We start from the raw sequence: 19,843 nt of genomic DNA, 5'->3' as shown, positions 1-19,843 counted from the left end.
ATTAATTTAATCTTTTAAAAATTATAAAAATATAAATTATTAAAATTTTAAATTTAATTTCGACCCTTTTAAAAAAAATTTTGGCTTCAACCCTGGATCTGTGCTAGTGTGTATATAAGATTAAGCTCTGTAAAATGGGTTTTTTTTTTTTTTTTGTTTCTTTAGAGGATTTGATTTTGTACTTGCGTCGAGGCTGTTTATTTGATTTTGTACTATCCATTTTATTTTTTACTTTTTACTTTTTACTTTTTGAGTTTTGTAGTATAGTTTGTGAGAATAGAGGAAGAACAGGGTCAAAGAAGAAGAAGAAGCTTCCAAAGACTAAATCATTGCCAACTTAGCCAACATAATTTTACTTTTAAATTTAAAATCTTTTTGATAGTGGTGGCGCCATTTACTATAGTTTCACCAAATAAAATATTAATTTTAGTTTTAAATTATAAAAAAAAATCACTTTAAAAAAAATTCTGACATTTATTCTAAGAGCTAATGATTGGTTGACATAACAAGTTGGTGGTGTCAATTTTTCTTTGGCTCCACCAACTTTTACTATTTATTTCAGGTCATTTACATACATAATAAAAAAGGTGAATTATTTTTTGTAATTAATTAAAATTTTCGAGTTATTGTTGTAAGAAACCGAAAATTTCTAAATTTAAGTACTTTATCTTATCGATCTTATAATCATATCATTGAGTAATTTTCAGAATGAATAAAAATATTATTATTATTATTATTAGGTATTACTTTGTTAATTTAAATAAGAATTTGAATTTTGTATATAAAAGATGTTAGTTAAAATGGTTTATTTGTTATTTAATAATGAATAAGAAGAGTTAAATTTATTTAAATAATTATCAAAGTTAAAAAATTTCATTATTAATCTTTCAAAGTTATATTAGTATAATTTTAAATGTTAATGCAAATCTGTCATTTATATAAGCAACTTAATTGAAGCTCAATTACACATTTTAATTTTTAGTTGCTATTTACTATTATAATTTATCATCGAAAATTTTCATGATAATTAAATATTCTCACATTTATTATGTAAGTGAAAGAAAATATTTTATAATGAAATAGGTGGAGTGATACCAAATATATATTTTAATATTATTAAAAATGTGTTTAATTTTTAAATTTTTATTTATTTTATTTAAATATGATAAATAGATAGATATTTTTTTAAAAATGTATAAAATATTTAGACGATGATTTAGAAATTAAATTATTACGTCAAAAAAGGAAATTAAATTATACGTAGAAAATTTTGGAGAGCATTGGAGCTGGGCCAATTAAGGAGACGAACTCAACTCAGTGTGACCAAGCCCATAAAATATCCACTACCAACCCATCCCATCTCTAGGCCTGACCGATCATCCAACGGCCACGGTAAAACCTACAAATCATGGTCTAAGAAATCCGATCTCCTCATTTACACTTTTAGAGACCAGTCGACCACTAAAGCAAAGAGAGTAGGAGGGATAGTTGGAATTAGAAGAAGAGAACAGGAAAAGGACGATGAAGAGGTGGTTCGATCCATGGCCGGTTTTCTTCAAGAGAGAGTTCAACCGGACCTGGCCCTTCCTTGTTGGTTTCGCTGTAACTGGAACCATCATCACCAAGTTCTCCCTCGGTCTCACTGGTAACTTCCCTTCCTTTCCTTTCCATCTCTACCATACGTTATTTTATACGCCCTTATATTCCTATAATCATACTGGTCGTCTTTTTTAATAAACGCTTCCCTTTGGTTGCAGAGGAAGATGCCAAGAACTCGCCTTTCGCTCAGAAGCACAAGAGGTAAAGAAACCCTAGATCGCGATTTCCTACTTTTCAGTTTTATTTTCTTTAAATTTGATTAAACGAAGGGTTAAATTATTCTTTGCTTCCTTGAAAGAGAACAGAGAGTCATGTTTAAACTGACATAATTTTGTTAACTACAATTTTTTTCATATTTGCCGTCATTTCTCTAAGAGAGTAATGTTTCAAGAAAGATTATCTTGTTTGCTGTTTGAGAATGCTCTATTGGTCAAATATATAAAAAAATTTTGGCTCTGAACTTCAATCAATCGAATGTGCAATGAGGTATCTGCACTAAATATAATGTGTAACTCTGTAATTGTAGCCGTTCTATTTTACCGTGATACATTCGACCCCAAAGGTCTAACACTGTGCACAACGTGTTAGCCTGTTAGGTTGAAGTTACATACTACACATTCACACATTTTTTTGGTATAAATACCAAATTGCATATTAGGTTATAGTTTAAGGGCCAAACATGAAATTAACTCGTTTCAGCATGATATATGTTTGTAAATATTGTCTCAGCAGGTGATAAGCTCTTATAATTTGAATAGTACTGCTGATGGATGACATTTCTATTTGTTTCGCTTGGCATGCAGGTGATCCCAATTGAATTCAAATGCTCATCTGGTTTGAGACTTTTAGTTGTTTCCATTCTTTTCGTTTTTCAATTAACTGCAAAAATAACATGGTACATCATCAGTTGTGAGTATTCTACTCTAGTTATGAATTGCTATTCTTGTATCGCCATTAAGGTTTTTTTGCCTTTGAACAATGTTAAAACACCTTTACGGTTAGCCTTCAGGCCTGGTATCCTTTGATATTGGATGATCATTTTGAGAATAATAATAAACATGAAAATTTATGCCACTGTTTGCCAATTTATTAGTCATGAACTTGTGATGGATAAGGATGCAGAGCTTGCGTATCTTTGTTCCTAGTTTTATGAGGCCGTCGACCTATACATTTTTTCAAGTTTTATTCTTTTAATTTATTCCAACAGAGACATCCTATGGACTCATAGATGCTAGAGTTTTACATTTGGAACATACCATGTCCGAGACATAACAGCAACTGCGAGTTTGTGCCCCAAACCCCCAACTGTCAGTGGTTCACCGCTAAACAAAATGCAATGGTGGATAAGTGAACGGTTGTCTTGTTGGCAACAAAATGCAAGAACAATAACAAAGAGAGCAGATAATATGCTATCAATACCACAGCACATTAAGGCATGTTTGATAAGGTAGAAAGAAATTTGGAAATATAAAAAATTAGAGGAGAAATGTAGACCAATAAAAAGTAATTTTTATTCATGTGCTTGATAGAAAGATAGGACAATGGCAATTATTTATGTATTACAAGTAAAGCCGAATTAAAATAAAGTATTGCCCACAGTCTTGCTATACTCTTAAGAAACTATAACAAAAACGTGAATATGATAATTGTATTAACTAAGTATATAGAGTAAAAAATATTATTATTAAAATATGCTCTAAGCAAAATTTTCAGAACCGGATCACTGGTCAAATCGATCAGATTATTGGTTTGATTAAAAAATCATTAACAAATTATAAAAAAAGTAAAAAATCGGTTTAATTGTTTTTTAATCTGATTTGTATCGAGTTGCGAGTCAATTATTTTGATGCATATCTCTGAATTAATACTTGGTCAATACGACCCTATTTAAACAATCATGACTCTTAAGTGTTTATACATTTTGTACATTTGGGATTTAGTCTTACTTTTATTTTTAATAATTTAATCTCTCTACTTTTTGGATTTAATCCCTTCATGCATAATATTTAAGTGAAAAATTAACGATGTTAACTATTTGATCTAATTAATAACATTATAACAATATAGAGAACAAATTATGTTAGAAATTAAAGTATAAAGATTAAATTTCTAATTTAAGTAAATTAGAGGGACTAAAATAAAAATTAACCATTATTATAAAAAAAAAGGGACGGTGAGTGTGTGCCATGTTTCAGCGGTAGGCATGATATGTGGGGTTTTTTTTTAAATAAAAAATTATTTAATATTATAAATTTAATTTAATTTTATAAAATTAGTCTAAATAATTAATATTGTTGGTGCAGTTGAAACAACTACATTCCTTTCAGTGTAGGGTATCGGACACAGAGAGAAGTTCAATCTCGAAAGATTTGCCAATAGTATTTCAAAAGCATGCAAAAATAATTAAACCTACATTCCTTTCAATTTAGGGGTTCGAGTGTGCCCTAAGCAGAAGCTTGCTATGACTGAACTTTTGGTGTTGTTTGCAATCATACCATCCAACTTCAGCCCTGCCATCGCTCCAAGCTACCGTCACTCGCCGCAATACGCATTGTTGATCCAGCTTGAATTTGGTGTAAATCTCCTACTACATCAATGGAATAAGTAAATTAATGGTACCTTAAAATTTCCCCCGTCACTTATAATTTCATCGTTATGTTCCTATTGCATGCAATGCAATGTTACTTTTCTTAATTCTTAAAAGAAATTGCAAAGTCAGTTTGGGCTGCGGAAACTTTTAATTTTCAATCATATAATTTATATAAAAGAGAATTAATGTATAACTAAATAGCTTTACTCATTTGCATAAAATTTTATATAATTTATATTAATTAAAAGGAACACGTGTCAAAGTTCTAATCTTTATTGTAAAGTTGAAAAAGGAATCAACAGTAACATCTATCCTCGTATCAAGTTAATTTTACATAAAAAATTTGTGATATCTTGCCAGGAGGCAAAAAATATTATAAATTCAAATCCAAATAATAAAATGTGTAAGTATTAATGTAACGTTATAATATATAAAAACAGCAAGAGTAGAGTGTCAGATGAGGTCAGACCGAATGAATTAGAGTGTAGAAAAAATTGTAGTTGGGCTTACAAACAATATCCAGTGTGATCAAGCCCATAAGATACTCACTCCTAAACCCAACCGCATCTCGGATCTTCCAACGGCCACGATGAAACCATAAAGCCATTGATAGGAAATCCGATCTCCTCATTTGCAGCCACCACCAAAGCAAAGAGAAAATAGGGGTACAGTAAGAATCAGAAGAAGAGAAAGGGAAAGGAAGATGAAGAGGTGGTTTGATCCATGGCCGGTTTTCTTCAAGAGAGAGTTCAACCGGACCTGGCCCTTCCTTGTTGGTTTCGCTGTAACTGGAACCATCATCACCAAGTTCTCCCTGGGTCTCACTGGTAACTTCCTTTCCTTTCCATCTCTACTATACGTTATTTTATACGTTCTTGCAAACCTGTAAGGATACTGGTACTCTCTTTTTTCTTTTTTAATAAACGCTTCCCTTTGGTTGCAGAGGAAGATGCCAAGAACTCGCCTTTCGCTCAGAAGCACAAGAGGTAAAGAAACCCTAGATTGCGAGTTCTTATTTTTGTTTTGGTTTGCGACTGAGATCTGAGTGTCGTGTTCAAATTGACATAATTTTGCTAATTGCACTATTCTTCATATTTCCTGCCATCTCTCCAAGAGAATATAGCTTCAACACCGAAGAAGCAAGGAGTTCATGTTCGACTTTTAATCATCTTAGTAAATTACATTCGACATCTATGTTATTGACGTCAGGACTATAGTAGCCTTTCAACTATTCATATGAAAAAGGGTCTTTTAAGAAACCCATCTTTGAATAGAATGGTGTTTCTCAAGGATTATAGTAGCATTGACGCCAGGGGCAAATATACATCATCTGTTTTACGTATATTCCTTGGAATGATAGATGTTTGCAAATAATGTCTTAGCAGGTCATGAGTGTTTTTATGCTCCGTAGGGGTATTATTTTTTCAACACAGTTAACTTTTAGCCACTCACATGATTTATTTTGAGTGAAGGGGAGGGAAATTATTTTTAAAGAGTTTTACTCTTCCTTCTAATTTCATGTTCAAATTTATAAGTAATCCTTATGTTATGACAAACTATTGTAATACTTATGTAACTAAGCTTATCCTTGTATCAGTACACTAGATAACCAAAAGAGTCATTAACATCAAAAGTTCTGCTGATGGATGACAGTTCTATTTGTGTCCTCTGGCATGCAGGTGATCAACTGATTTCAAATGCTCATCTGGTTTGAGGCTTTTGTTTGTTTTCATTCTTTTCTTTTTAATTTCAATGAACTATACAAATAACAATAAGAAATCATCAGTTCTGAGTTCTCGAGTTGTGAATTATGATTCTTGTGGTCTAGTTGTCTTCTCATGAATTTGCCCTTGAACAATTTAAAGCGCCTTTACAGTTTCCTTGTTCTTTTTTTCTTATCTTACCCCTTCGATGAAAAACTGGAGAATTTCATTAAAGCCATTTGAGGTATTTAGGCCTTCGGTAATGCGCCTTCACAGTTGGTATTCAGGTCTGGTATAATTTGATATTGGGTTGTCATTTTTAGACTAATAAACATGACAATTCTAGCCAGTATTCACCAGTTATTAGTTATGAACTTGTGATGGTTTAGGATGCAGAGCTTGTCTATCAAGTTGTTAAAGTGCATCATTTCGCCCTATTTCCTATTTTATAAATTATTTTTATGATATTAAAACTTCCTTTGGATTGCACCTGGAATCTTTTTTATTTTTAGCTTTATCCAAAAGTCAAATGCACACTAATCAGTGGTATTTAGATGCTCGGTTTTACTTAGGCTCCCATTTTCAGCTTGAGGGGTAGAGGTCCAGGTAGCAACTGGATCTCCGGTGGCTTTTCAAAATTATCTTTTTCCCACAGTCCGTTCAAGAGAGAGGGTCGGTGTGGACTCAAGCTCACCCAAAACCTTCACCCCATAACAGCCAAACGAACAAGAAAAGAGAAGAATCCCAACTATGATCTGAAAGTATTAGTTTACCTCTAAAATGTAGAATTGAAATGAAATGGTTCTCAACTAAATACAAATATGAGCTTATTGTTGAAAAGGACTTGCCAGTACACAAATAAGTCGAAGAAAGTTTAATAGATAATCACCATTTTTTTTTATTGATAGCAGTAGCAAACAAAATTCATGGCATCAAGACCATCATCAATGTCCACTTTAAGGACCGGAAATTAAAATAGTTGCACAAAATTCCTACTTTCAATGGCTATGGTTTTTTTTTTCCTTTTATATAGTAAAGACCAATAGGAGGCATTGGAGAACAAAGACCGAAGGCTGGATGTATTGTTCCCCGCAAGAAGTGAATCTCATCTCTATTAGTATAATCCGCTAATAGGTTTGATCACTCTTTAGAGATTCCAAGCCTCAATCGGAAATCTTCCTCCATGAGCGGAAGACCATCCCGCAACTTGACTTTCGGCTCCCAACCTAGCAATTCTTTGGCCTTTGTGATGTCGGGTTTTCTCTGCCGTGGATCATCCGGAGTGTTCTCCACCATGTTTATCTCCACATCGGGTTTAATAAGCTGCAACGTACGTACAACATGAAACAGGAGACAAAAAAATTAGCTATTTTATGATGATCAAGAACATCATCTGGAAGAGGCTGATATGTCCAACTTAAAGATGGTCACATCAACATCAAATTGAGCTTTCTTCGTCCATCTAAAGTGGTTTATATGGGATAAGAAAACAAGAGGAGAAGAAATATTGAACTCACCTCCTTAACAGTCTCAGCAAGCTCGACCATGGTAAATTCACCTGGGTTTCCAATATTGATTGGACCAGTGTGCTCCCCCTCCATGAGACGAATAAGACCATCAACCTATACGTTTTTAACAAACTTTATACTTTATACTTTTATCTATTTTAATAGAGGCATATCCGACGGAATAAAGGATAGTAAAGAGTTTAACATCTGTAGCATACCATGTCGGAGACATAACAGAAACTGCGAGTTTGTGTTCCAGGTTTTTGAACCGTCAGTGGTTCACCGCTACAAAAGGCAAAAGAGATGTCAAATAAAAGAAAATACTAGTTCGATGAAAAAATAAGAAATAATTTTTTTTTTACCGAAGTGCTTGAGCTATGAAATTGCTGACAACACGTCCATCATCGATGTTCATGCGTGGGCCATACGTATTGAAGATTCTAGCAATCCGTATCTCTATGGCAAACAACAAAAGGACAATGTCATGAATAAATGATTATAGGATAACATCGTACAAGCAAACCGAGAAAATTTTTACCTATTCCATGCTGTCTGTGATAATCAAACATTAGTGTCTCAGCCACACGCTTTCCTTCATCATAGCAGCTCCGAACCCCTACAACGCAAACGAAGCATTTAGTGCCAAAGTAATGTTGTCATAGAATTAAACATTCTGCCAAGCTTACTTTTCTGAGCACTGCATCTCCCAAGTCCAATTCAACATAACAGCAAATTCATTTTTAACGGTAAACAGGCTTGAAAATAAATTAAATATATTAATGGCAAGAATGTATCTTCAAGTGAAAATATTCTTTCATAATTACAAATGTTTCAATCAAACGGGTTCTGATAAGATCAGTCAACTGAGGAAACTTACCGATTGGATTAACATTACCCCAGTATGTCTCGGGTTGTGGATGGATAAGGGGATCTCCGTATACTTCAGAAGTTGACGTGAGCAAGATCCTGTTCCACAAAATCCCAGTTGAGAAGAGTCAGTGTATAAAGGCACTAAATAAATTGATAAAGAACCACATTCCCTAACCTTGCTCCGACTCGCTTGGCAAGTCCCAGCATGTTTAGTGTGCCAATGACATTCGTCTTTATTGTCTGCGGAAATATATGGTAAAATTAAAGACACATTCACAAATATTTCAAAAAAACCGATGCAAAAACCCCAACACCGACCTTCACAGGATTGTATTTGTAGAAAATTGGAGAAGCAGGACAGGCAAGGTGGTAAATCTGATCAACCTCAACCAACAACGGCTGAGTAACATCTGCAAAGTAGAAAAGTCAGATTAAATAACCAGAATATATTTTATATCTGCCAATGGACAATCTCGTGTTGTCATTCATTGCATTAGATTAGAAGTGAAATCATGATTTGAAAAAGTTCATATTAGTGACATTCTCAAAATTTCTTTTCCAAGTATAGTCAGTCATGATCGCAAAAATCATCAGTTAAACCCATTCAGTTCAGTCCAATTCTAAGAGCAAGTGGTTAGAAACCATAAGTTACCGTGACGAATAAGCTCAAATCTAGGATGGCCAATCCACTTTCTAAGATTGTCCTTGGATCCGGTGAAGTAGTTATCAGCAACAATCACCTGAATACAGAACATACAAATCTTAGTACATGGGTTAAATATTCATATCAACTAACAGGGAAAATGAGCTTGATGTGATTACAAAATCTACCAACCTCATTTTTCTCATTTTCCATCAATTTGTCAACTAAGTGAGAACCAATAAAACCAGCTCCTCCAGTAACCAGGATCCTCATGTTGGACTGTCATAAGCAGTGAAAAATAAACTGAATGTAAAAGAAGAAAAAAGCAAACTCTAACCAAACCGAACACCAAAAACTTTTATGTAATAAGTAGGGTAGCTTTTTTAGATCGAACAATCAGCGGTAAAATGGCAAATTGAACGAAATAAAGATTGTGAACGCAATTAAATAAACAAGATATTGCACGTTATTCACAAATCTAAGCTGAAAATTTAACAATAATAAAGGATCTAGAATCCTGGAGCTACCTGCTCAGGAGGGACAATATCAATATTGTGGAATTCATCTAGAAATTATTTTAAGATTGATTTCGAAAGAATCCAGTTGCATTGGTTTCAAAGAATAATTATTCTTATATTTATCTCAATTATGGCATTTATTAGGAAAAGACAGAAAACTACACATCTAGCAATCAAGGAGCAAGAGAGATCATTCATCAGACATGGCTGGCAAGCATGTTTCTCTAACATTTTACTTTGAACCTTTACAGGATTAACCAATCACTGAACAGATTCACTACTAAATAAGAATGTTAACACACAATTAAACAGATTAGTGAGTCCAAATACAGAATTATCCATGACCAAAGAGTAATGTCACCGGGTATTCACATCCGTATTTGATCGCTGTATCAGCGGGACCATACATTGTTTGCCATACTTCACATTACTCTAAACAAACCATCTTCCTAAGCCGTAAGCCAATAACCAAAGGCTAAGTTCAAATCTAATGGTTTTTTTTTCACAGGTTATATAATTCACAATGAAAGAAACTACCCAGATGCGGAAAACATCACAATCACTCGCTATCAATTAGCAAAAAGAAAGAGAAAGATGCATAACATGTCAATGAATGCCGACATTTTCGTATTAAATAAAACGACAACAACAACAACAAAAAAAAAAAACCACCTGATAAAACTTAGAAAAGCGCAATGGAGATGGCAAAGGTGGTGGCTTTGAGGTTGTCTTTTGTTCCCCATTTGATGAATCTGTCGCCATTGCTCAGATCTCGCGTTTTAATTCAATAACCTACCAAACAAGAGCATCTAATTAAGGAAAAAAGAGACAAAAAGCAATTGGAAGATATAAATTTTTTTTCATGGATTTGAAGGGGAAAAAACGATAAGAGATTTGAAATAGAAGACCTGATTAAGAATTCGAGGCAATAATCAAACAGAGCTACTGAAGTGAGATTGATCTCTTACATACACAAAAACAGCCTTATTTATAGCCTAAAGAACGGTTCTATGATTCGAAACTTCATCCACCAAATAAATTTTCAAAAAAAAAAAAAAGAACTAAACAAATAAATTGTTCGATTGGAAAGCCTTCAAGATTACGAAAAGCGAAAGGTTTTAATGATAGATACTCGATAACAATCATAAAAACACATATCACAGTCGCACACCAAACAGAACTAAACTCCCAGATTTTAATCATTTAATTTTCGATCTTAATTACCTTAAAGAAACTCGAATTAAGGGCAGGGGCTTCTTGATTTTTTGAGATTAGAGATTTCAGTGGTTAGGAAAAGGTTAATCAATAATGACTCTGCTTAGGTAAGTAAACTTAAGTGTGTTTAAGGGGCGTAATTAAGGGAGATTACTATAATTATAATTCTTTGTATAATTAATGGCGGATTCTTTGCGTTTGCGTTTTCAAGACAGAAATATGTTTTGTCTTTTTTCTTTTCTACGTGAGTTGTCTCTTGGAAGTTGTATATGCTTAGGTACGTCTCTGGTTGCTGCCACGTGTATGAAGTTAACGTGGAAACATCTAATTGGTTGATATTTACATCTTCTTTTTTGGGTCTTTTTCTTGATTCGAAGATTTGGTTCTCTAACTTTTTTTATTTACTCAAAAATCTTTGTTTACCTTACTTACATCTTGGATATTTCCCTTTCACCTCAATTTTTTGTTTTGTAGGAAACAAACAGAAACTACAATTAACACAGTCTTGCTACTCTTACATAACTCATATCATCAACAATGGTTGTATTTTTATTCCTTTATTTTTTATGAAGTTAAATAAATTAACATAAAAGACTCGTTTAATAAATAAATAAAAATAAAATTTGTTCAATTCATTTAAATTTTGTTTAATAAATACTTTAAAATTAGTTTATTATTTTATTAATATATATTAATAAATTATTTTGATTTATATGTTTTTATTTATAATATAATTATTAATATTTATATTTGGCCACTTTATATCTAAGAAATAATATATATTTATTGTTTATTTTGTTATTTATTATTTATGAACGTATTTAAATAAAAATGTTCGTAAACATCCAATAAACGAACATAAATAAATGAATACAAATAAAAAATTTAAAATTCTTAAACAAGCTTAAAAATAGACAAACAAATATGAACTAAAGTCCGTTTGTTTAAGCTCAGTTTATTTATAATCTTAGTAATAGCTTAAGAATTTCATTGGAGGACTTGAATGCAATTGGGTACCTAAAAGGGGCCTTGTAGTCAATTTAGCCAGCACATCAGCAACAATATTACCCTCCCTATACACATAACAGATCTTTTACATTCCAATCCCTTTTAATCGGCAGCTGAATTTTGCGTTATCTTGTTGAACGAGTTCATCACCTCTTTACTCACCAATATCCCAAACTTGTTTAAGTCCTTCAAAAGCCCCCCACAACTCCGCCTCAAGGACCAATCACTTCCCCAAATTATAGCAGAAACCTAGTAACTAGTAACCTTGATCATCTCGTATTACCCCCCAGCAGCAGCTAATCAGCTATACCATCAAGACCTCGCACCGTGCCATCTGTATTTTATCTTGCACCAACCTTCAGGTGGAAATTGCGAACAAATGTCAACCTTGCTTAAGATCTTCTTGGATTCAACCAACTGTTTCCTTACCATTACAACTTTGAATTCAGAACACAACCTTATACACCACTGTAGTACACCTCCTTTTTCCATAAAACTATGGTCAAAGATTTTCAGGAACCTACTTTTCCACAAACTCCAGCTTCAGAATCCAAAAGCAAACCCCAATCAGATTTAGCTGAGAAATAGTCAGGTGATTTAACGTTCCAGACGACCTAGTACCTCATAATGTCCTTGCTAAAAAATTCACTTAACTTATCCGGTTTAACTAAATTAACCCAGAGGCCTAATGCATAAGGGACATTTCCGCATGACATGATCTACATCCTCAGTACAAACACAACAAAAGGGGGAATTAGAATTGTCAGTGAGCTTACGGCTATACCTTTCAAAATTGGTAAGGATTTTGCCCTTACATAAGATCCATAAGAAAGTCTTCACACGCTGTGGGCCTTGATACTTCCATATTGCACTCTACTCATCAGTATTCCTAACTCCAGTTTCGCTTTATAAGCAGATTTTGCCGTGGAACAGCGCTTCTCTTCCCACAGCCATCCTGGCCTGCCATCAATCTCTGCTTCAACTGGAGGTAGGGTGGCGGCAATTCACAAAATAAACATCTCTTGGCAGGAACTTTTCAAATTGACTCCAATCCCACGTGCCATCGTTTTTAACCATTCATGAGACAGGAACAAATTCATTCGGAATACCCACAGGATTTGGAACATAGCAAAGAAGGGGAAACTTTGCTTCAATCCATCTCAAAAATAGATTACAAATTGTTTCTTATGAAAAATAGTACAAGCAGTTTTTCTCTATTTTCATATATATATATTTCATAATATCTAAAATTACCTATAATCCCTTACTAACCTATAAATACCCGACCAATAAATAAGAGAATAATATACTTCAAAATACTCGAACTTACATTTTACCAGACAACAATACTCATAAAAAATAATTAACTAAATGTAAATAAAAACCAGGAAATTAGAGTTAGACTTGGATGACTGCCATTTGCCAGGTGAGAGTTGTTGAATCAGCTAAACTTGCATGCAGGCCACGTGTAACCAAATTGCTGCCCACGTGTGAAAACCTCGTATCAACTCAAAAAAGAAAGACACTAAATGAAAGCCAAAAAAAGAAAGTGAGTTTGACTATATATTTTCTAACATCTGGTAGAGAAATCAGCTGGAAAATAAAGAGTGTTGTTTAGATCAAAAGAAGAGATTTTAAACAATGGCGTCTAATGTTAAGCGGCTTAACTTAAGCCAGTGTTGGGTTACGCCATATTTTACGTTAAGGACGTAGCGAAATCCGTTGACTTCTATGCAAAAGCCTTTGGTTATAATTTTCGTCGCTTGGACGAGTCTCACAGGTGATTTTGGATATGCTCCCAAATGCATGTTAAATTTGGTTGTTTTATGAATGAAGTTTGTAATTGTGGGGGTTAAATTTACAGATGGGGAAAGCTGGAGAGTGGGCAGACCACCATTGCCTTTACCCCAAAGCACCAACACGAGACCGATGAACTAACCGGTGAACTCCAGGTTCCAAAATCTGATGTCCACCGACCCCCAATGGAACTCTGCTTTATTTACTCCGACGTTGACGCTGCATTCAAGGTTGGTTTCCTCTTACTATAATTGAATTAATTCCATGTTAATCCCAAATAAAAGGATTACAATAGATGAGATTGTGAGTGTATATCTATAAGCATTCATTACGTAGGAGTGGTTTAAAATTTTAAGTTTTGCTGTAAAAAATAAGTGAAAAGATTAAAATTTGAAGGTTCGTTTTAGACATCATATTCTAAACTAAAAAAATAAATTAATTTAAACAATATTCATTTTTACTGGGAAATAATATTTAAATTAGTTAGCATTATGATACATGATTTTTTTTAAACAGTTAATATAAATTATTTCAGAGTTTTAATTTGAAAATATAATCAATATTGTAGGTGTTAAAATTACATATAAGCATAACTTTTATAAATTCTTTTATTTGGTTTGTAGTTAAAAAGCAATCTTTAAGAAGGTTAAAATCTTATCATTAACACATTCATAAATTAAGATTTAACGGCGGTTGTGGTTGAACAGCGGGCAGTGGAGAACGGGGCGGTGGCGGTGAGGGAGCCAGAGGACAAGAAGGATTGGGGACAGAGGGTAGGATATGTGCGCGACATCGATGGCATGCTTGTCAGGATGGGAAGCTATGTTAAGTCACCAAAGGAAGATTGATTTCAACTCTTTCTTCTTTTTTTCTTTTACATTAGCATTCCCCAGCTTTATCCATGAATAAAGCCTAAAAAGTTAAAGAATAAATAATAATAATCAACTTCGATTTAGCATTGAATTATACAAAACCATTTCGTGGTTTTCTAGAAATAGGGGATTAGATATATTTTCCAGAAAAATCAAACTGCAAAAGACAGATTTGAGAGAGAAACAAGCATTATGTTGGTTCTTTAACAGCGAAAATAAGGGGGGCGGTATTGAGCTGAATGGCTAAAAGAAATTGCCACATTTCCATTGCTCAGAACTGAATATCCAATCAATCTCCTTTCTTAAGTATTAATGTTCGACAAGTAACAATATTATCTTTCAGGATACGAAAAAATGAACATATTTCATTATAATCTTATATTCATCCAAATCCGATCAAAATTATATAGTATAGAAGCTGGCATTCAACAAGTCTTGGATCCCTGGGATACACATTGTAGACCAACAGATCATAACATTTCCTGTGACCGTCTCACGCAGCGGCTCACCTTCTTCCTGAATTCATCTCTGCTCTCTCTCCATTCCTTCTGCATATGCATATTGTGTTAAAACAATATTTTTTTTCCTAACGAACACCATTATATAAACATGCTTTTGATTCTTTCGGTCTATCTATGATGATAGTAAGATTATATAAACATATGCTTTTTATCCCAACAAATACCATTATACAAATTCGAACATAAATGTAGGGTATAGACATGCTTCTAATATGGTTATACTCATCTTTTTTCCGTACATTTGGAATATCGTGTGTTTAGCAAAAGGATATCTCAGGTGCCGTTTATAGAGAGAGTTTTAGTAAACTAGAGCAGTTGATAGAAAGCTAAACACCATGTTAGTACAAACATGGAAAAGGAACATTACATGCAACTGCAGAAATCAATAGCCCAAAGTGCACCAAGAAAGGAATGTATATGAATCAAGACGATCAATGACTACTTACAGCAGCTTCAACATTCGCGGGAGATTCGTCGTTAGGGCTGGAAAGCATTGATATGATACTCAAAACAATACTTTCAACCTGCCATATGTATACAGTAAGAGTTTACGTTCGGTAATGCAATCTGCATGCATCTTATGATTTCCAGGGAATATTTTTATAGTTTTCTCTTGATTCCTTTTTCGTCTAATAAAACAAAATTACTTGCTTGCAATCAAGTAGTTAAATTTGACTGAAACCTACGGCACCATGAATTTTAAGCCCTTGTACAGGCACCAAAAAAAAAAAGGCAATTAAAAAAAATTGACAATTTATAAACATACAGTATGGATTGGCATCCAACGCTCACTTGCAAGCTCGTAGCCGTTTGGATCATCACCCGGAGGATGAAGAATTGATATGCAAACAGTGCCATCAGTATAAACTGCAATACCCAGAGACTAAATTAAACCATGCATCACATAAAGGCCTGCAAGAATCTGAAAAGGACGCAAAGGTGTACCATTAGGATGCCAAACGTCTGTTGTAAATTTCATTGTTGGAGGGCTGTTTGGGTAATCAGGTGGAAAGCTCATGATGGCATTGAAAAATCCCCCTTCACTGAAATTTGGAGTATTTGTGTTAAAAATAAACGAGTTATATTTCCCAGATGAGAGAATAATTATTCTCTTAATCATAACAGCTCATAAGACTGCTGCGAGATAAATTCGATAAAGCTAAATTGAATGGCAACTGGCAACACCATTACGAGGTAAAACTCAAAATCAAATATTTGAAACCTTCTAATCACCTACAGTCAACCAAGCTACTCGAGTTTATGAACCAATATTTGATTTGACTTCAAAATAGGCCCTTAAAAAATCAACCCTGGCATGAATCATAACTCAGCTAAATTAATCCCGTTTCAAAACCCAAAGTTGTATTGAGCATGCATTATAGCCTCAGTTCCTGATCCAATGCCATCAAACAAATCCCACATCAACAATTCCTTTAAAAAAAAACAGTGAATTTCAATTTTTTAAAAAATTACTAAAAAGTATCAGGTGGTCCGACGATCGTAACACTCCATTCGAAAACATTGCTGTCATCAACCAATCCGGCTGAGAACCCATCAACCGGATTCTTACAAAGATCTGCAAAGCAATCAATCAAAAAAACCCAATTCAAAATCCAACCAAAACACCGCTCTTCATAAAAAGAATCATAATTGAAATCATTAAAATCGACATCGATCGTATTAAAAGAAAAAAGTACCTTTGAGCTGCTTTTGAAGGAGGAGGCTGGCTTGAGATGCCATATAAACAAACAAAAAAAATGAAAAATATAGAGAGAAAGCAGAGAAAAGGGTCTGGGAAATGAAGAGACGGAAAATAAGAGAAAACTTGAAGCCGACAACACTGAGTTCCAATTTATGGGTAAAGAAATTCGCGGATTGTGGACTCAGCGTTACGCACGGAAGAGCTTGGATTATGTAGGGTCATGTTTGTTTTAACCTGATTTTTTTGAGCGAATTAAGAGTTGCCACGTGAGATTCGGTCGGGATCGGCGTGTGAGATGTGTTTCTGCTGTGTTCTGTGGGTGATGTTGTTTATACGTCATACTTATTTCTTTTTAGTTATTATATTTATATAAATGTTGTTATCTGATATTCATATTATTTTTATGTTGTAGTATGATTATCCTTTACATTTTCTTTCCATCGTAAAAGATTATCACTCCATAAAATCTTGATCTTAAATTTGGATAGCTAGCTTTATGGTATACAAAGTTACAAACTCGTTTCGCTTTTTTTTCCCCTTTCTTTATTGATTTAAAAGTTAAATCTAAAACTATGTTATAGAATGTATAAAAAAAATATGCATGTTATAGATAAAAATTATATATATTCTTCCATATTTACATTTGATTTTGAATAAACCATTTAAATTTATATCAACAATTTTATCCATATTTATACGTAATTTTCACACTCATTCATCATATGAAGAATAAAGGGCATGGTTTGACAAGGAACGTTGCTTTGAAAGTTGATATTAGTAAAGCATATAACAGAGCGAGTTGGAATTTCCTTCGCTTTATTATTGAGAGTATGGGCTTTCATCACAAATGGATGTCATGGATGATGCTCTGTGTTTCCTCAATCAACTATTTTATCTTGTTCAATGGCAACGAGATAAGCTTTATTTCTCCTAAACAGGGTCTCCGGCAGAGGGACCTGCTGTCACCATATCTCTTTATTTTATGCATAGAGGGACTTAGCTACCTTTCAAAGAACGCAAACAGTAAAGGGGTTCTTCAACTCATGATAGGTTGGATATGTCAAATTTAGGATCGTTGATTAATGATTGCTCTCAAATTAATTCTAGTTTTTAGTCATTTTCTATCCATTGGATTTGTGGGAGCGCTAATAAAACCACTCACAATCTAGTGCGAGTTACTTTGCGTTATGCGAACTACTCTAAGTTTGTTAGTTGCCCATTTTCTATCCAATGATATTTTAGTTGCCGATTGTTCTAATGTTCCATGTGAGAACGAGAGGAGCTAGGTTGGTTGTATTGTGTAAGCCTGACGGCTAGGTTTAGTTTCTCTCCGATTTTCTCCTCTTATTTATGGTGTTTTGGCTAATGAAATTCGTGTAAAAAAAAGGGTTGAAACTAATAATAACGCATATGCAATATGTATGAAATTAAAATGAAAAAATTAGTTTAAATTGGGAGTAGATGGAAATTTAAATAGGTAAGCACATATCATATTAAAAATATTAAATGATTCAAATTGTTTACTATGACACTACCATTTTTCTTGAGTTAGTATAGAAATGACTTGTGAGACTAACTCGGTACGACATTATCAATATATACATGCAATGTGGGTGAAATAAAATTTGTTTAATAACATTGGAATATATAAAAATAGTAAAATAAAAATTTATTTGAAATGGTAAATAAAATATTGGTAGAATGGATTTAAATCTCACCGTTTACAATTTTTTTATTAGATTTTTTTGTGTGTGTGAATAATAAGAGAAGGACAAAACCCTAATAACAACGCGACTAACATGACTCAAACTTAGGTTATATCTGAGCCGGTGAACACCCTGACCATCAGACCAACTATTGAAATAATATAATTTATTTAAAATATATAAAATTATTTTAGTAGTTTCCTTTAATGATTTAGTGTTGACTTAACTTTTGATACGAATTCAATCACACACTTAAATAATAATATAGATATATATAGTGAAAAATATTTTTTATTTTCTTTTTGGTGTCACCTCTTGTAAATAATTTTTTATTTTAAATTTACGGTATATTGAAGAAATCTAAGTTATTGCTAAAAACATTTTAAATAAAAATAAATAAATAAATACTAAAATCACAACCTTAAATTTATTAAAGATAAGATTGATGACATATCAAATATCTCTTAATAAAAATCTTTTACGTACATTGAGTTAAAGAAACAAGGACTCCTCGACGGTAAGTGGGTAGTGATATAGCATTTGCAGATGTAAGAATGTTACGTGAAATAAGATAACGATAAGGCTAAGTCTTCATCTGATCTTACCAATTAAACGATAAGTATGTTTCACCTTTTTATGTTTTACCAAAAATCTGATTAAAACAATCTCCAACAATACAGGTGGAGAAATTACTTCACTTAAGAGTTAAGCCTAATTTCCCATTGTTTATATGAAAAGTATTTTTAAAATCTTCTATTTACGATTTAAGTATTTAGTAAGAGTATAAAATTAATTTATTGCAATTAATTATTTATATTTTGATATATAAAATATAACTTTTAAATATTTTTAAGTAATTGATATTAATTATTTGTAAAATATTATATCTTAAATATTAAATATTAAAATATAAGCTTTACAAATTTAAATATATGATTTTATATATTTGAAATAAATTTCAATTGAGAAATAATTATATATCTAATATAAATATTTTATAAAATACGTTAGGTTATAAAAAATTGTTAAAAATGTCCTTCAACTCTTAATGTGCTTTCCTCAAACACAAAAGCTAGAAAAAAAAAACTGTTTCCCAAAACACTTTTCAATAGCATTACTGATATCAAAAGCTAGTTGTTTAATATTGTTTATGGTTGTAAGACATTTTTAATCTTAAAAATATTTTTGGAAAACAATGAGAATCAAAGGCTTAGTCAATTTTAGTTTGAGTTGCTCTTGTGTGTTTTTAAGTTCAATTAATTAGTTATTGTTATACCTCCTATCATCAGGCCTCCTTGACCACCCGCTCTTGTAACAAGGCCACCCGCTCAACAAATTACATCATTACACACCCACTTTCTTAGTTTAAACACTTCCCCAAGTGTAAACATGCTTATAACAACGAGTGGGTCCCATGAGAGAATAGCAACAATCTCGTACTGTCTAGGAACACTACATCCGCACTTCACGTACACTATGCTAGTACGATTGTTGTCCATTGTAACGGTCTACCATATCACACTATATAATAAGAGGACATCTCTTATCCGTACCCTCCCGACGATGAAGAAATGATTGAGCCTTTTAAGCC

General features: G+C 32.9%; 5 protein-coding genes across 9 annotated transcripts; 3 read left to right on the top strand and 2 right to left on the bottom strand.

The window, feature by feature from the left end:
- The first annotated feature begins 1,379 nt into the window (after window positions 1-1,379).
- Window positions 1,380-1,804, top strand: LOC107906533 (uncharacterized). Its single transcript, XM_016833558.2, has 2 exons — window positions 1,380-1,645; window positions 1,758-1,804. Exons 1-2 carry the CDS (start codon window positions 1,522-1,524, stop codon window positions 1,802-1,804), a joined length of 171 nt encoding a protein of 56 aa, XP_016689047.1. The 5' UTR covers window positions 1,380-1,521.
- A 2,928-nt stretch (window positions 1,805-4,732) lies between these two features.
- Window positions 4,733-5,771, top strand: LOC107906535 (uncharacterized). 2 transcript variants are annotated; one of them, XM_016833561.2, is made up of 3 exons: window positions 4,733-5,016; window positions 5,133-5,175; window positions 5,304-5,771. In XM_016833561.2, exons 1-3 carry the CDS (start codon window positions 4,893-4,895, stop codon window positions 5,404-5,406), a joined length of 270 nt encoding a protein of 89 aa, XP_016689050.2. In that variant the 5' UTR covers window positions 4,733-4,892; the 3' UTR covers window positions 5,407-5,771. The 2 variants fall into 2 exon arrangements, with proteins under 2 accessions (XP_016689050.2, XP_016689051.2); XM_016833562.2 differs by lacking the exon at window positions 5,304-5,771 and having other exon boundaries at window positions 5,133-5,179.
- A 994-nt stretch (window positions 5,772-6,765) lies between these two features.
- On the bottom strand, window positions 6,766-10,836 carry LOC107906534 (UDP-glucuronic acid decarboxylase 6). 2 transcript variants are annotated; one of them, XM_016833560.2, is made up of 12 exons: window positions 10,656-10,836; window positions 10,104-10,223; window positions 9,106-9,192; window positions 8,923-9,010; window positions 8,589-8,680; window positions 8,446-8,510; window positions 8,278-8,366; window positions 7,939-8,016; window positions 7,763-7,856; window positions 7,619-7,685; window positions 7,410-7,514; window positions 6,766-7,215 (listed from the first exon to the last, which is right to left on the bottom strand). In XM_016833560.2, the coding sequence occupies exons 2-12, from the start codon at window positions 10,191-10,193 to the stop codon at window positions 7,033-7,035; spliced, it is 1,038 nt and encodes a 345-aa protein (XP_016689049.1). In that variant the 5' UTR covers window positions 10,194-10,223; window positions 10,656-10,836; the 3' UTR covers window positions 6,766-7,032. The 2 variants fall into 2 exon arrangements, with proteins under 2 accessions (XP_016689049.1, XP_016689048.1); XM_016833559.2 differs by lacking the exon at window positions 10,656-10,836 and adding an exon at window positions 10,340-10,602.
- A 1,532-nt stretch (window positions 10,837-12,368) lies between these two features.
- On the top strand, window positions 12,369-14,406 carry LOC107902768 (uncharacterized). Its single transcript, XM_041092604.1, has 5 exons — window positions 12,369-12,450; window positions 12,571-12,642; window positions 13,323-13,434; window positions 13,519-13,681; window positions 14,159-14,406. Exons 1-5 carry the CDS (start codon window positions 12,369-12,371, stop codon window positions 14,297-14,299), a joined length of 570 nt encoding a protein of 189 aa, XP_040948538.1. The 3' UTR covers window positions 14,300-14,406.
- Window positions 14,407-14,605: 199 nt separating this feature from the next.
- LOC107906536 (ubiquitin-conjugating enzyme E2 7) lies at window positions 14,606-16,744 on the bottom strand. 3 transcript variants are annotated; one of them, XM_016833563.2, is made up of 6 exons: window positions 16,542-16,744; window positions 16,318-16,420; window positions 15,790-15,887; window positions 15,611-15,711; window positions 15,291-15,368; window positions 14,606-14,871 (listed from the first exon to the last, which is right to left on the bottom strand). In XM_016833563.2, the coding sequence occupies exons 1-6, from the start codon at window positions 16,582-16,584 to the stop codon at window positions 14,794-14,796; spliced, it is 501 nt and encodes a 166-aa protein (XP_016689052.1). In that variant the 5' UTR covers window positions 16,585-16,744; the 3' UTR covers window positions 14,606-14,793. The 3 variants fall into 3 exon arrangements, 2 of the variants coding, with proteins under 2 accessions (XP_016689052.1, XP_016689053.1); XR_001686723.2 differs by having other exon boundaries at window positions 14,669-14,871; window positions 15,212-15,368; XM_016833564.2 differs by lacking the exon at window positions 15,291-15,368.
- Window positions 16,745-19,843: the final 3,099 nt, after the last annotated feature.

The sequence above is a fragment of the Gossypium hirsutum genome, chromosome D05 (genome assembly GCF_007990345.1).
Source record: "Gossypium hirsutum isolate 1008001.06 chromosome D05, Gossypium_hirsutum_v2.1, whole genome shotgun sequence".
Taxonomy (NCBI): Eukaryota; Viridiplantae; Streptophyta; class Magnoliopsida; order Malvales; family Malvaceae; genus Gossypium; species Gossypium hirsutum.
The sequence above is the reverse complement of the archived record's forward strand: the minus strand, read 5'-3'. Positions and strand labels throughout refer to the sequence as shown.

Bases quoted from the DNA above. Each gene is read 5' to 3' on its own strand.
- LOC107902768 (XM_041092604.1), top strand. From the start codon at position 12,369: ATGATCTACATCCTCAGTACAAACACAACAAAAGGGGGAATTAGAATT. The intron at 13,435-13,518 runs GTGATTTTGGAT...TTAAATTTACAG, and splicing joins CGCTTGGACGAGTCTCACAG to ATGGGGAAAGCTGGAGAGTG. The intron at 13,682-14,158 runs GTTGGTTTCCTC...GTGGTTGAACAG, and splicing joins ACGTTGACGCTGCATTCAAG to CGGGCAGTGGAGAACGGGGC.
- LOC107906536 (XM_016833563.2), bottom strand. From the start codon at position 16,584: ATGGCATCTCAAGCCAGCCTCCTCCTTCAAAAGCAGCTCAAAG. The intron at 16,421-16,541 runs GTACTTTTTTCT...ATTGCTTTGCAG, and splicing joins CCTTCAAAAGCAGCTCAAAG to ATCTTTGTAAGAATCCGGTT. The intron at 15,888-16,317 runs GTAATTTTTTAA...TCCAAATTTCAG, and splicing joins GGACCACCTGATACTTTTTA to TGAAGGGGGATTTTTCAATG.
- LOC107906535 (XM_016833561.2), top strand. From the start codon at position 4,893: ATGAAGAGGTGGTTTGATCCATGGCCGGTTTTCTTCAAGAGAGAGTTC. The intron at 5,017-5,132 runs GTAACTTCCTTT...CTTTGGTTGCAG, and splicing joins GTTCTCCCTGGGTCTCACTG to AGGAAGATGCCAAGAACTCG. The intron at 5,176-5,303 runs GTAAAGAAACCC...CATCTCTCCAAG, and splicing joins TTCGCTCAGAAGCACAAGAG to AGAATATAGCTTCAACACCG.
- LOC107906534 (XM_016833560.2), bottom strand. From the start codon at position 10,193: ATGGCGACAGATTCATCAAATGGGGAACAAAAGACAACCTCAAAGCCA. The intron at 9,011-9,105 runs GTTGGTAGATTT...TTCTGTATTCAG, and splicing joins TGGAAAATGAGAAAAATGAG to GTGATTGTTGCTGATAACTA. The intron at 7,216-7,409 runs GTGAGTTCAATA...CGTACGTTGCAG, and splicing joins TTGCTGAGACTGTTAAGGAG to CTTATTAAACCCGATGTGGA.
- LOC107906533 (XM_016833558.2), top strand. From the start codon at position 1,522: ATGAAGAGGTGGTTCGATCCATGGCCGGTTTTCTTCAAGAGAGAGTTC. The intron at 1,646-1,757 runs GTAACTTCCCTT...CTTTGGTTGCAG, and splicing joins GTTCTCCCTCGGTCTCACTG to AGGAAGATGCCAAGAACTCG.